This window comes from Dermacentor andersoni, chromosome 2, assembly GCF_023375885.2.
Source record: "Dermacentor andersoni chromosome 2, qqDerAnde1_hic_scaffold, whole genome shotgun sequence".
NCBI lineage: Eukaryota > Metazoa > Arthropoda > Arachnida > Ixodida > Ixodidae > Dermacentor > Dermacentor andersoni.
Window position 1 is genome coordinate 156,871,975 of NC_092815.1, and position 13,067 is coordinate 156,885,041.

The 13,067-nt window shown below is 47.1% G+C and overlaps 1 protein-coding gene across 1 annotated transcript; it reads left to right on the top strand.

The window, feature by feature from the left end:
• Positions 1–482: 482 nt before the first annotated feature.
• On the top strand, positions 483–10,922 carry LOC126540925 (acid-sensing ion channel 1-like). The gene is made up of 5 exons (XM_050187744.1): positions 483–1,049; positions 2,865–3,019; positions 7,153–7,262; positions 7,724–7,884; positions 10,917–10,922. The coding sequence occupies exons 1-5, from the start codon at positions 483–485 to the stop codon at positions 10,920–10,922; spliced, it is 999 nt and encodes a 332-aa protein (XP_050043701.1).
• Positions 10,923–13,067: the final 2,145 nt, after the last annotated feature.

Below are 13,067 nucleotides of genomic sequence, written 5' to 3' on the forward strand. Positions count from 1 at the left end.
ACTACATAGAGCTGTTCGTTCTTTAGTGCTTTTCTACGGATAAGGTTAACGAAGTCAACTGAATGGAGTGTTGCAGTATTCAAAGTGTCGCAGCAACAATAAGCCAGCAGCAGTTGAGCCGGAGTGTTGGTGTGCCACAGTGCACTAAGGTGAATCCTGGTTCTTCGGTCAAGTGCTCACCTCCACTAAACATCAAGATAAATGGCAGGTAACCATTTCACCAAGCGCACATTTCCGTGGCTGCGACGAGAGAGCTCCCGCGTGCGTAGGCACTGCAACAGTATCCCGAGAAGAAAACATGTACCGCAATCACTATATTATTAGCGGCTGCCGCACGAGTTTTATCGGCGGGACTATTTCTGCGGTGGCTGTTTTCCTTTAATCCGGCCTCTCGACGACGACAGCGACAGCCGTACTTCGCTCCTTGAGAGTCTGCAGCTTGCACCATTCTGTCACGGGGACGCGTACTGTGCCTCGTCCCGATGGAGTCGTACCTCCGGCGGCTGGGCGAGTGGCGACGCGGAGCCACAAACTTCTTCGGCAACAGTCGGGGGCAGTTGAAACCGACACCTCCTTCAGTGATCGACTTGAGCCGCCTGCGACCGGCGCAGCAACAGCGAGGCCAGCAGCAGCTGAGCCGAAGGCGCGGATCCTTCTCCAGGGACAAAGCCACGTCCGCTCGTTCGGGCGTGCAGGAAGCTACGGCCAACTGCTGCCTGACGGCTCGAGGTTTGTACTCGCAGTCTACGGTTCCCGGCTTCATCCAGATGGCGCAAGCTCGGAACCCGTTTCGGATCATCATCTGGTTTGTGGCGTTCGTTGGCCTCGGGTCGGTGGCACTGAGCAACCTGTACGAACTGATGCACGAATACTTCCAGTACCCGCTCACTGTGAACATCCGACTAGAAGACGTCAACAATGTAGAGTTTCCGGCCGTCACGCTGTGCAACCTGAATCCTGTGCGAAAAAGTCAGCTGTGCGGCCAGGAGACTGACCTCGACTACACCCTCCAGGAGTTCCTCTGCAACAAGTCTGCTGAGTCGACGGTGGTGAGCGTGGCAGAAATGATCAGCGTTGCAACTAGCACACAGGCGCACACAGGCGCTTGTAATGACAATATTCAGGCCCAAGCTTTATACAGGCGTCAAGTTGCTAGATGAATTGCAGCAGTAAAGGGTGCAGCTTCTTAAAGCTTTGCAAGGAGAAAACGTCGCCTATAGTGTCTCTACGGTAAAATTCTGCTGGCTGTCACAGGAGCGATGGTCACGATACCCACCTTGACAACAGACAGGGGGCGGCCTACAATGGACCCTTCTTACAGGAAAACGTCCTCGTGAGAAAGTCAGTTCTGTTGAAATCTGCTAAGTGTATAAAGATTGATGCAAGAGATCATTTGTCATCCACCTTACAGTAGCGCGAAGCTACTGCCGCACCGTAGTAGCTACAGTATCACGACGCTAAATAAGAATAACAGTCGAGTGAATCATCTGAATAGACTAACAAAATTATTTGTACAGTGCAGAGAGCAGGGGCAGAATGCACAAAGCTTTTCTTTCGTAGGTACTTCTTGTGAAGTTATTTTTTGGAAAGATCTTAGTACGTAAGGTTCCGTCCTCCTTTTTGCATTTATAACTCGTAGAAGAGTGATACGAATGAAAGTTAGTTCACTTACTTCGCTTCGGCAGTGTCCTGTATCCTTATATGGAAGGAAGAATGGGTATTTTCTAACGCAACTGAAAAGACGTTTTTCCTGTGCAGTGCAAAAGCGTCAGAACATGTTCTGTTCTATGTGAGGCTATGCAGAACTTTGTACCCCAAAAAATATGTCGCTTGTGCTCATATCTATCGCAAGGAGCAAATCAGATCAGAATTTCTCTCAGCAACAATTTATGAACATATCGTTGTCTATTTCTTGCACTGCGTACTGATTCAAAGCTTACTCAGCGGTGTACTATTGTGTATTGAGGGGATTTTCATAATGAAGCAGGCCATCAAAAAAATATTGCCGGCTCTCCCGTAATCTAGAGTTGATGTAATGATGAAATGCTATTGGAAAAGCAGATTGATTGGAGATGATACCAGCCACAATCTTAAATGGGTGTAGCGCATGTGTAGCGGATGGGTGTAGCGCAAAGGCACACCACACCGCACCACGCCATACTGTGCACTGGTCCACATGTACGCTGCCCAGCTAGAAGAAGAAAACCGGCTGAAGGCGGCACGACAGGCAGCGAAAGACGCCAGGGAGACAGAGCGCACTGCGCAGCCAGAAGAAAAGTGCCTAAAGGAGGCGCCACGCAGCGTGGCGCCATCTTTCGAGGCGATGCAAAACCTGCGCCGCGGAACTCACGGACCACTGGCGTTCAAAAGAACACAGGCAACTTTGTCTCAATGCCAAAAGATTACAATGAAGTATACGGTGCACTGTATCTGTCTTTTGAACGTCGCCATTGGAAAGAACAAATAAAACTTCAGCGTGCTAGAAGCTACATCTTGAGTGATATTGTGAACAAACATTAGGAAGAACTTGGAAGCAAATATTTTTTTAACTTGTTTGGGCAGTAAGTACCGTATATAATGCGGTCCTGTACAAATGGTTGGGGCCCAGACCGCATTTTCTTAAGTTTTGACTGGTTGCCCGAATGATCTCTTTTTGTTCTCGCAACTTGCCCGGTTGTTCTCGTTTGAGCGCCCGGATGACGGCTCTGGCTTTTGGCTCAAGGTCACCTGAAAGTCACTGACAACGCGACCAAAAAGCATTTCATGCTTCATGTATCGCGCTACTGTAGCTCTATATTGCCAGACGACACTTGTGCTGGCACCTGGTATTACCAAATCAACTTTGCTTTACTGGCTCTTAACAGACGCGAGGCGAGGACGAAGACCAGCTCGAACAGTTCGTCATGTGGCTGGCTACTAAGCAGCGCACTGAGCCGGAACTTGCCAAGACACTGGGCCACCAACTGGCCGACCTGCTTCGAACCTGCAGCATTCAAGGGATCAAATGCGATTTGGACAGGTTGGTAGCTGGATTTTCCCAATACGTACCCAGAGACCCGCGGTCAGCTAATCAGTACGTCTATGACATCGTCAGGAAAAAGCGAAGTGATGATACATGTCGTAAGATTTCTTTGTAATCGTAAAAATTGTTTTGGATCATTCTGTTAGGGCAATATATATTGTTGTACTTAACTTGTTGTCCGACGCCCTATGAGACATTCAAGAACGACAGGAATTTATTGGTTCGACCTCGGTCGGTTGTGTTTTAGCATTAATCGTTTCTGAAGCTAGATGTATATTTTACAGCGAAGCTGTATAGCTCTGCCACTTACCAATGAGTCTGTCATCTCCGTGGGCAAACACTGCGCCACTGGGTTCCCTGCAGCACCAGCAGATGGCGCTCGCCTCCGCGCATCCGCGGCAGCGGCGGCGCCGGCCGTTCGTGGGGCAGACAACAAAAGAACCAGAAAGCTCGCCTTCGCGCATAGCGTCCGCCGCAAGCGTTTCTAGGTAAAGATTGTGGTTGCATAAGCTGCAGTTGTATACAGCGGCAACTGTAGCATACGAAGCCGGGAGTTATGTAACTACACGTTCGTATGTACAAGAAGAACCCACCTAGCAACTGATTTGTGTTGTGAAAGTGCTATGAGAAGGACATGTATTGAGAGGACTCCTGAACAGCAGCGTGATAGGAGGCGCGGCGAAAGTGTGGTTAAGTGCATTGCTCTTCTCTCTGGTCCACTCCTTGTAGGCGCATGAAGTAGCGACGCAAGCCAAGTCGCAGGCCGTTGAGACGTTTCAGGCTGATAATTAGGTAAAAAGCATAAGAATGTCGTCGGTGTGAATAATTTTAAGCTACGCTGGAATGGGTAATCCTGATAGTTGTCGTTTACAGCTTCGCTTTCCAACCATCTTCACAACGTGGATAGGAGACCATTTTTCTTTTTTTCTTTCTTTTATTTCCTCGGATCCTTATGTCTTTTGTAGTACACTGGAGCTGAGGAGAAAACCAGCGAAGAACAGACGAAATGTATCGCTTACCATCTGACCAAATGCTTGCTTTCTCCAAATTCAAATGAAGCTGTTCGACACAGTCGTTCACGCGGAATCGCTTACCAAACTCGCTTTAATATTGAAACCCAAGTGGTCTCATCCTGACTTCGAAAAAATGCGCCAACCAAATATCTTGTGTGGACACTTAATCTGGTTAATCTCTCTGTCTTTCACTTCTTGTTGTTCCTCTTTCCCTTGCGTGGCGGTGTAGGTATTCCATAACTGCGGTGTGTTGCTCTCTACATGTGCATAAAACTTTACCCATCTATACTTGCAAGAACTTGGTGATACCCGCGAATACTCAGATTAACTTGGGGAGCGGCTGGAGCTTGCAGCGTACCTTGCACGACGACGATGATGTTGGAAAATATTTAACAGACTTGTTGTGAAGCGATGTGGGCAAACCTTAGACTTCCGTCGACCAAAGGACCAGGCAGGATTCCGTAAAGGCTTCTCAACAATAGATCATATTAACACTATCAATCAGGTGATAGAGAAATGTGCGGAATATAACCAACCATTATATATAGCTTTCATTGATTACGAGAAAGCGTTTGATTCAGTCGAAACCTCAGCAGTCATGGAGGCATTGCGGAATCAGGGTGTAGACGAGCCGTATGTAACAATACTGAAAGATATCTATAGCGGCTCCACAGCCACTGTACTCCTCCATAAAGAAAGCAACAAAATCCTAATAAAGAAAGGCGTCAGGCAGGGAGATACGATCTCTCCAATGCTATTCACAGCGTGTTTACAGGAGGTATTCAGAGACCTGGATTGGAAAGAATTGGGGATAAGAGTAAATGGAGAATACCTTAGTAACTTGTGCTTCGCTGATGATATTGCTTTGCTTAGTAACTCAGGGGACCAACTGCAATGCATGCTCACTGATCTGGAGAGGCAGAGCAGAAGGGTGGGACTAAAAATGAATCTGCAGAAAACTAAAGTAATGTTTAACAGTCTCGGAAGGGAACAGCAGTTTACGATAGGTAGCGAGGCACTGGAAGTGGTAAGAGAATACATCTACTTAGGACAGGTAGTGACTGCTGATCCAGATCATGAGAGTGAAATAATCAGAAGAATAAGAATGGGCTGGGGTGCGTTTGGCAGGCATTCGCAGGTCATGGACAGCAGGTTGCCGTTATTTACTCAAGAGAAAAGTGTATAACAGCTGTGTCTTACCAGTACTCACGTACGGGGCAGAAACCTGGAGGCTTACGAAAAGGGTTCTACTTAAATTGAGGACGACGCAACGAGCTAGGGAAAGAAGAATGATAGGTGTAACGTTAAGGGATAAGAAAAGAGCAGATTGGGTGAGGGAACAAGCGCGCGTTAATGACATCTTAGTTGAAATCAAGAAAAAGAAATGGGCATGGGCAGGACATGTAATGAGGAGGGAAGATAACCGATGGTCATTAAGGGTTACGGACTGGATTCCGAGGGAAGGGAAGCGTAGCAGGGGGCGACAGAAAGTTAGGTGGGCAGATGAGATTAGGAAGTTTGGAGGGTCAACATGGCCACAATTAGTACATGACCGGGGTAGTTGGAGGAGTATGGGAGAGGCCTTTGCCCTGCAGTGGGCGTAATCAGGCTGATGATGATGATGATGATGATGATGATGATGATGATGATGTAACAAATGTGTTCTACTAGCGTAAAAAGTTTATCGGCTCGAAATCTACAAGAAATCCAAATTTCCGCGGAGCCAGAGGAGGCTGCCTTCTATTCATTGCCCGTGTTCACCAAGCAGCTCTCTGCTGAAGAAGTTAAAATCATAGCGCTAAGAGACAAGGCCAAAGTCACAGTGCACAGAACAGGTTGTTGTCTTCTCGCGCTATGATTTTAACTTTTTTTCGTTATGAATCAACTCGTGCAATCAAACGTTTCACTAAGCCATATGTCAGCGGAACTTATTTTGTCGACGTAAAGGGCACTTCGCATGTGAACAGACGCCAGCCTATCGTGATACGCCGGACCCTATCCTGACAGATAGGAGGCAGCCTAACGAACATTATCCGTGAATGCGGTCGGCCAATGGCAAGCTGGAGCGAAAATTGTTTTGACTTAGGATCCACAATTGATCGGTGCATACCGCCCTAATGTTTCCTGTACAAGGGAGGTGTTCCCCTGTTTTTACGGACTGCAAGCCAGAACTTTGTGGAAATTCAGCTTTATCGCAAAAAAAAAAAAACACTTCCCTGAAGTTTTGACGCCTATAACACATCGCAGCCAGCCCCCCGTAAATTCCGAGAAAGCGAACGCGAAAAAAGAAAGAAAGAAAGGTCATCCGGCACTCGAATAGCCGTGTAGAAAGCGGCACTGAAAAGGGGCGACATTCGGGCCAGTGAAGTATAGAGCCGGTGAGAGAACGACGCAAGAAGTTGCAGTCCAAGTCGATAAGTGCGATCAACTGTAGGCTGCAACACCGGCGAGGCAGAACTGAAAAAACTCGAATGCAGAGAGAATATATTTTCCACATTCACTGGCTCGTGTTCGCGAAAGAGGTCTTCACGATCGTCTAACGACATTCTCTTGCATATACCTTAGTCCTCTCCATGACGCACCTGACAACCACATCATCCACAAAACATAGAGCAAGAGAGAGAAACAGCCGGCACCCTATTATTATGCCCGGAGGTAACTGCAACGATGGAGTGCTCCTAATGACATCATGACTACCTTATTTCCTGCTTTCGACTATACCTTACCAATATCGTGCCCGCTGTGTGATGAAAGATGGCGGCCTTGGGATGCTGTTTAAATTAAAACAAAGGCAGGCTTCCCGAAAGCTTTGGTTGCTTCGGTGAAAATATGCGTGGGATCGGTGCGAACACAAAATAAAAAAGAAAATTACTAGAAACGCGTTGTATATGTTTATTGTCATGGCTGTGATCCTGTGCTTGGCACACTATATTGCAAAGTAAATCCCCGAATCATCCCCGAAATCCCCGAAACGTGCCCAAGACTCTAATTGCGTTTCCTTCAGCGCGTTCACGTCAGGCGTTATTTTGACCATTTTCACTGAGTCAAGCATGTGCTTCAAGTTAAGGCGCTTTTCTGCAAACTCCTAACCACTCTTTCTTCTTTTCTTTTTTGCAGGATGTTCACCCTCGTCTTCAGTTCCAGATACGGCAATTGTTTCTGCTTTCACTGCAACAGCAACAACGAACCAGTATTTCGCTACCGAAGACTTGGAAGGCCAGAACAAGGTGACAGAGAGAGCGAGAGAAAGATTTTAATGAGTGTTGAAGGTGTTATAACCTATCGAAACGCCTAACATGCCACTGCATGCATTAGGACGAAAGATACGTGACTGCATCGTCGTGTGTCTGCGGTTTGTCTCGTGTTCGCACGATCGTTATTTAAACCAGCTGACTTGCATGAATTACTGCCTTGCTTGAGCTTCAGAAGCATGGTTTTCTAGATGAGTTGGTATTCCACTCTCGAAGAGAGCAGTGCAAAAATAAGACGTGATACAAAAGTAAGGAAAGTGACAGCACAGTGTTCGTCTTCCTCACTTTTGTATCAAGTTTTATTGCTTGTGCTGCTCGCATCAAAACTCGTTTGAGCTTGAGCAGTTTTTTATTGGCTCACAGCAGCCATGTTATTTTCCCTCCAGCACTTCCTTTCTGTGGAGCAAAGTGTATACGTTGTGGCGTCCATGTTGCAGGTCTTGAGCTACTGATTGCAGTAGAGCAGCACGAATACCTGCCCATCACGCCTGAAGCCGGCTACATGGTGATGATACACAAGCAGGGACACGATCCTGAAGAAGCCACCGATGGCATCTTTGTATCCCCCGGACAGACCACCTACGTTGGTGTCACCGTGGTAAGCTGCGCAGTTTCCCAATTAGTACATATCTGGCGCCCAGTGCATGGCGTCCCATTCACACAGAGAATGACAGGAAGCAGACATCACGATATACCTTGCTTGAAAAAATTGTAGCTTTCGCAACGAATATTGCTGCTTGTTTTTTGCTGACGTGACTGAACTGGTAGACGACGGCACCAAGAGATGGCGCCGGGTACTTCTTTGGACTTGAGAGACGCAGAAATATATGACAAGTAACACAGCGCATCACACAGGCGAAAGAAAACACATCATGAAATTATATAAACACGACACGTGCTCAGAGCACAAAGTGCCACAACAAAAAAAGAAGCACAGCTTAGGCTATCACGAATACTGCACATCATTAAAACACACAATGTCAGTAGAGAAAAAGCTGACACACATCTCTCCGTGAAAAGCAACAATTAAACACAAGTTACAATCGCAGTATACATGATGCGAGCCCTGGATAACAGACAACCGAACACTTTCCGGCTACATTCCGCATACATCAAGAATAAATCAGCTCCTGCTGCCCCACTTGAGATTATGTAACAGCGTTTTAACCAAACAGACCTTAATGATAGTATGTCAGACCATACTGGGTGGAAAGTATTTTCCGTAGCATCGGCGTGACTATGCCGATCGCGAACAGTCCAAGATTCCGTTTTGCTCCGCGTTTTGTCAAACAGTCATAAGCTCGGCCGCCTTTTTTTTTTCGGTTTGTATACATTCGGAAAATTTTTCAAGCTGCAGTGATTCGGATATTTCCTCATTGGCCTATAATGACTGCGGATGTTGCAAAGCTCTCGCTTTGTGTGTGTGTGTGTGAAACCAAAGGAACGGCATTTCAATATCTCCGTACAGGGCAGGGAAGAACCAAGATTAGGAGCTCATGAAAAGAAGAACCACGATTTCGTATGAACGTGCGCGAGACTGGTCGAGCGCTTCACATTTGCTCTTCCTTGTGTCAGCATAAATGCTAAAACCCCTCCATGTTCGGGGAAAAAGTACAAGCTCAGTGCAACTAGGTGCCACACGGCATGTGCATGACAGGATATGCGGTAAGACCAGGCGGAACAGAATTGGCGTGTCTGTTAGGGTTACGTAAATGAAACGTCAAGAAGATACATAAGAAGAAAGGTGGAGTGAAAAATTTTTCAAAAATGAAGAGCGGTACTGGCGCGCGTTCCCTTTCGTAGGTGTGTCGAAGTATGAAAAAAAGCCGCACAGCTATTTTCGAATTAAGTGGTTGGATTTAACGTTTCAAAGCAACACATAAATTAATTATGGCGGGAGCTGTAGCTGTGGTCTCTAGAGCTTTCTTTTTTTTATTTAGCGCCTGGCGTTCTTAACCTTTACTAAAAGCTTGGTGCACGAACGTTTCTATAGTCTAGATGGCCCCTACTATTATAAATGAAACCTGCGACCTCGTCCTCAACAGTATAATATCATAAACACCGCGGCCGCTACCGCAGGGAGCATTTTTCGCTTGGGCTGATAGCATTCTAGTCGCCATCGGGAATGTCCATTTACACAACGTGTACGAAAGCCTTATTACTGCCCACAATAAATACAAAAATATCACAATTTCGCCATATGGGCCGTAAGCCTACTATATGAAGTGTAAGACTAGTAGCTGTGTGGTGGTAGTATGAATTGAAGTAAACGTAAGTTGACCAAGTTAAAACGAGCTGCTGTGCTATGGTTTCTCTGTTTGGATCCTACCATCGGGCAAATTTATTTATGTTTGTTAATAAAAGCCAACGTCTTCCTTGGCGAATTTAACACCACTTTGGCGTATCGGGTATACTTCAAGCCTCTTTCCTAGTCCTCACCCAGGAGTAGTCCACCGCCGCGCCTCTAAAGCTACATCAATTTTCAGGTTCCAGCTCCGTTATTGTTTCCTACTTTTAATATTTAATTCTGAGAACATTTAAGACAAAAGGCAAGCGCTGTCGATGTTTTGACATTTGTTTGTGGACTGCCATTCTCAAAATTCTGAGGAATAACTTTGCCAATATTGTAAGACCTGGTATGAGCAACTTTAGTGATAGAACAGTGTGGCAATATAACCCGCATACACCGCATGTCATACAGCATAGCATGGCACATAGCATACATATACCTAAATATATACGGAACCTCACGGCGACGGCGACGACGGCAAAAGTTCGCTCGGAGTGTCAGTATAATAGTCAATAAAAGAAACAGCTGTTTGGAAATGTTACCCGCTGCCGCCATTTCACTTCTCCGACTATTACCCGACGGGCGTGTGTATACAAGCACAGTTCTCCCCCTCCTTGGCTAACTTACACCATTCGCTGGTTTCAGCGTGTCTATCAGATTTACAAGCTGTAGCACTCAACCCAGCTTCGTGTAAACAAAACAAAGACAAGCTGACCACACAGTCTAGCTTTCTCTTCTTCTTTTTTCTGTCTTAGGAGAAAGCAAACTCCAGTAAAACTGTGCATTCATCATTGAAATATTCTCTTTGTCACTTTCACTTCCAGAATAGCATCTATCGCCTTAAAGCTCCTTACCCATCCAACTGCGTGCCGACTTGGCCCCCGAACAGCCTGCAACCTAATGCATCACTGGGAAAAGTCTACAGTAGGGCGGTACGTTCTCACTGACGCATCCTGCATGTTTGCCTCTCAAAGCACGGCATGTCGTGGAATGAAGGTGCCCTTTAGTCACCGCGTGCTTCTGACACACTGCCTGAATTGGTTAGCCCCAAGTTGGCCACCTGAAGAAGTGCTCGCTCAAATGAGGCGCTGACAAAGCCGTCTGTCCACAGTTAAAAACGTTGCGCAAATTGTTTTCAATATTGTTTCCGCGAATGTTACTAATGTATAGGAAGAAAGCGCTAAATTATAGGCCCGTTAGCTTGCTTTCAGTATCTTATAGAATATCTATCGAGACAATTTTCAATAGAATCAGGGCAACGCTTAAATTAACCAAGAGAATAGACTGGCTCCTGGAAAGGCTGTTTGGGTATAATGACTCACATCCATACCATCATTCAGGTCTAAGAAATGTGCGGAGTATACAACCAACCTCTCTATGTGGCTTTCATAGATTACAAAAAAAAACATTTGATTCAGTAGAGATACCAGAAGTGATGAAAGTATTGCGTAGTCAAGGAGTACAGGAAGCATATGTGAATATCTTAGGAAGTAGAGATAAGAACTCCACAGCTACCTTAATTATCCATAAGGAAGTGGGAAAATACCTATAAAGAAAGAGGTCAGGCAAGGAGACGCAATCTCAAGAATGTTACTTACTGCGTGCTTAAAAGAGAGGATCAGCGGCGAATATCTCAGCAGCCCATGCAGAGAAAGCACAAGTTGCGCGCACACTTGAAAGTGCGCATCAAGCCTATCGGCGGTCGCCGAGACCTGCCGACTTGAGATACTGCAGCAAAGCTCTCGTTGCTTTCTGCGTAAGCAACGCTTACGGCCACGGTCCAAGTATCTTCACTTCTGATAACGGCCTCGAGTCAGGCCATTTTCGTCTTTCCCGGAGAAGGACGCTCTGAACCTCGTAACGGGAAAAAAAAACACAGGACGCGTTCAACAGGTTCTTCGGCTCCGCAGGAGTCGTACTTTCGTGTTCCACCCATTCCAATGGGGAGCGAGCAAGCTCTTGTGGATGCCACCTCGATCCAGAGACGGTACGACAATATCGCATCAGAGCGGGACATACGTGATAGCGGTCGCAGCTTTCAAGAAGGATCTAGTTTGTGCAGGCAATACTAGGAGACGACTGATAAAGGTGACGGGTAGATGATAGACCGAGGCAGGAAATAAAGTTTCCTTGCAGCGTCGGTTCTCGATAGGGGCGATCGGAACCGCTCTAGTTCTTTCATGGGCGGACTTGGGGAGCGACTTTAGAATTGCTAGTAAGTACAGCGGGGCGTGTCACTTGCGGACGTGCCGGACGTTTGCGCGCATGCGCGAGTAAGACCGGGTGCGAGAGAGAAAATGTGCGGGCTTTTGCTCCTCGAATATATGACTCTGCCTAGGCACTGCGGAGGAGTTTCTTAGCGCGGTTCTATGCGTTTGTCCCTAGGCGTGCCAGCATTGCGGAATGGGGTCGAGTTTGTTTACGCTCCGACGCTGGCTGCCGGCGCAGTGAAGCAGGCGATAAGGTCGCAGATGTTTCCGTGGGAGCAGTAGGGACCGTGGAAGAGGCCGGTCCGCATATATTGAAAATCTAGAATGCAGAGCGCCTTAGCAACCGCGGTTGAACGCGAGTGGCTGAAAGGGCGGCGGTGATGCTCAACGCCCCTGCAACCCTTATGAGAATACGCCGCGCTCCTCTAACGCGTACTACGCTAACCTAACTTAACGTTAACCTAACGCAACGAGGCCGAGACAAAAAGACAATGCTGACGACGTAACTGTTGTGACAATACGCCGCGCCACCATGACGGCTTTTACGCTAACCTAGCCTAAAGTAACGTTAACCTCACATAACAGAACATAGCTAAACGTGGACTAGACGCAAAGAAAATAATCCGCACGGCGTAACCGCTGTGAGAATACGCCGCGCCACCCTAACGCCTTTTACGCTAACCTAAAGTAACCAAGCTAACGTAAACCTCACCTAAACCTAAGTTAACCTAACCTAACGTGGACGAAACGCAAAGCCAATAAATCCTCACGGCGTGACATCAGGCAATCGCGTTCAACCGTGGTTGCTAAGGCGCTGTGCGTTTATTTCACTCAAAGGGGACCACTCAAAAATGTTCCTGAAAAGTCGTCCAGGATAGCAGGCCCGGCCTCTACTGCGGCCCCTATTGATCCCCCGAGAAAATCTCTTTTTTTTTTTTAAGGTGCCGCGCCGTAAGGCGCGACAAAGTTATAATCTGGCATCACTGACTCAGCACCAGCGCCGCACGCGCGAGAAAGTCTGTCCGACGTGCCTTTAGACACAGCGGTCACCAAATGGGGCGTCAGTGCGCGCTGCTTCACCTGTTTCACCGCGCCGGCAGCCAGCGTCCGAGCGTAAACAAACTCCACCCCACTCCGCAATGCCGGCACGCCTAGGGACAAACGCATACAACACGCGCAAAGAAACTTCTCCATCGTAGTGCCTAGGCAGAGTCAGATATTCAAGGAGCAAAGGACCCCAGATTTTCTCTTTCGTTCATGGTTGCACCTGCGCAGAAACGT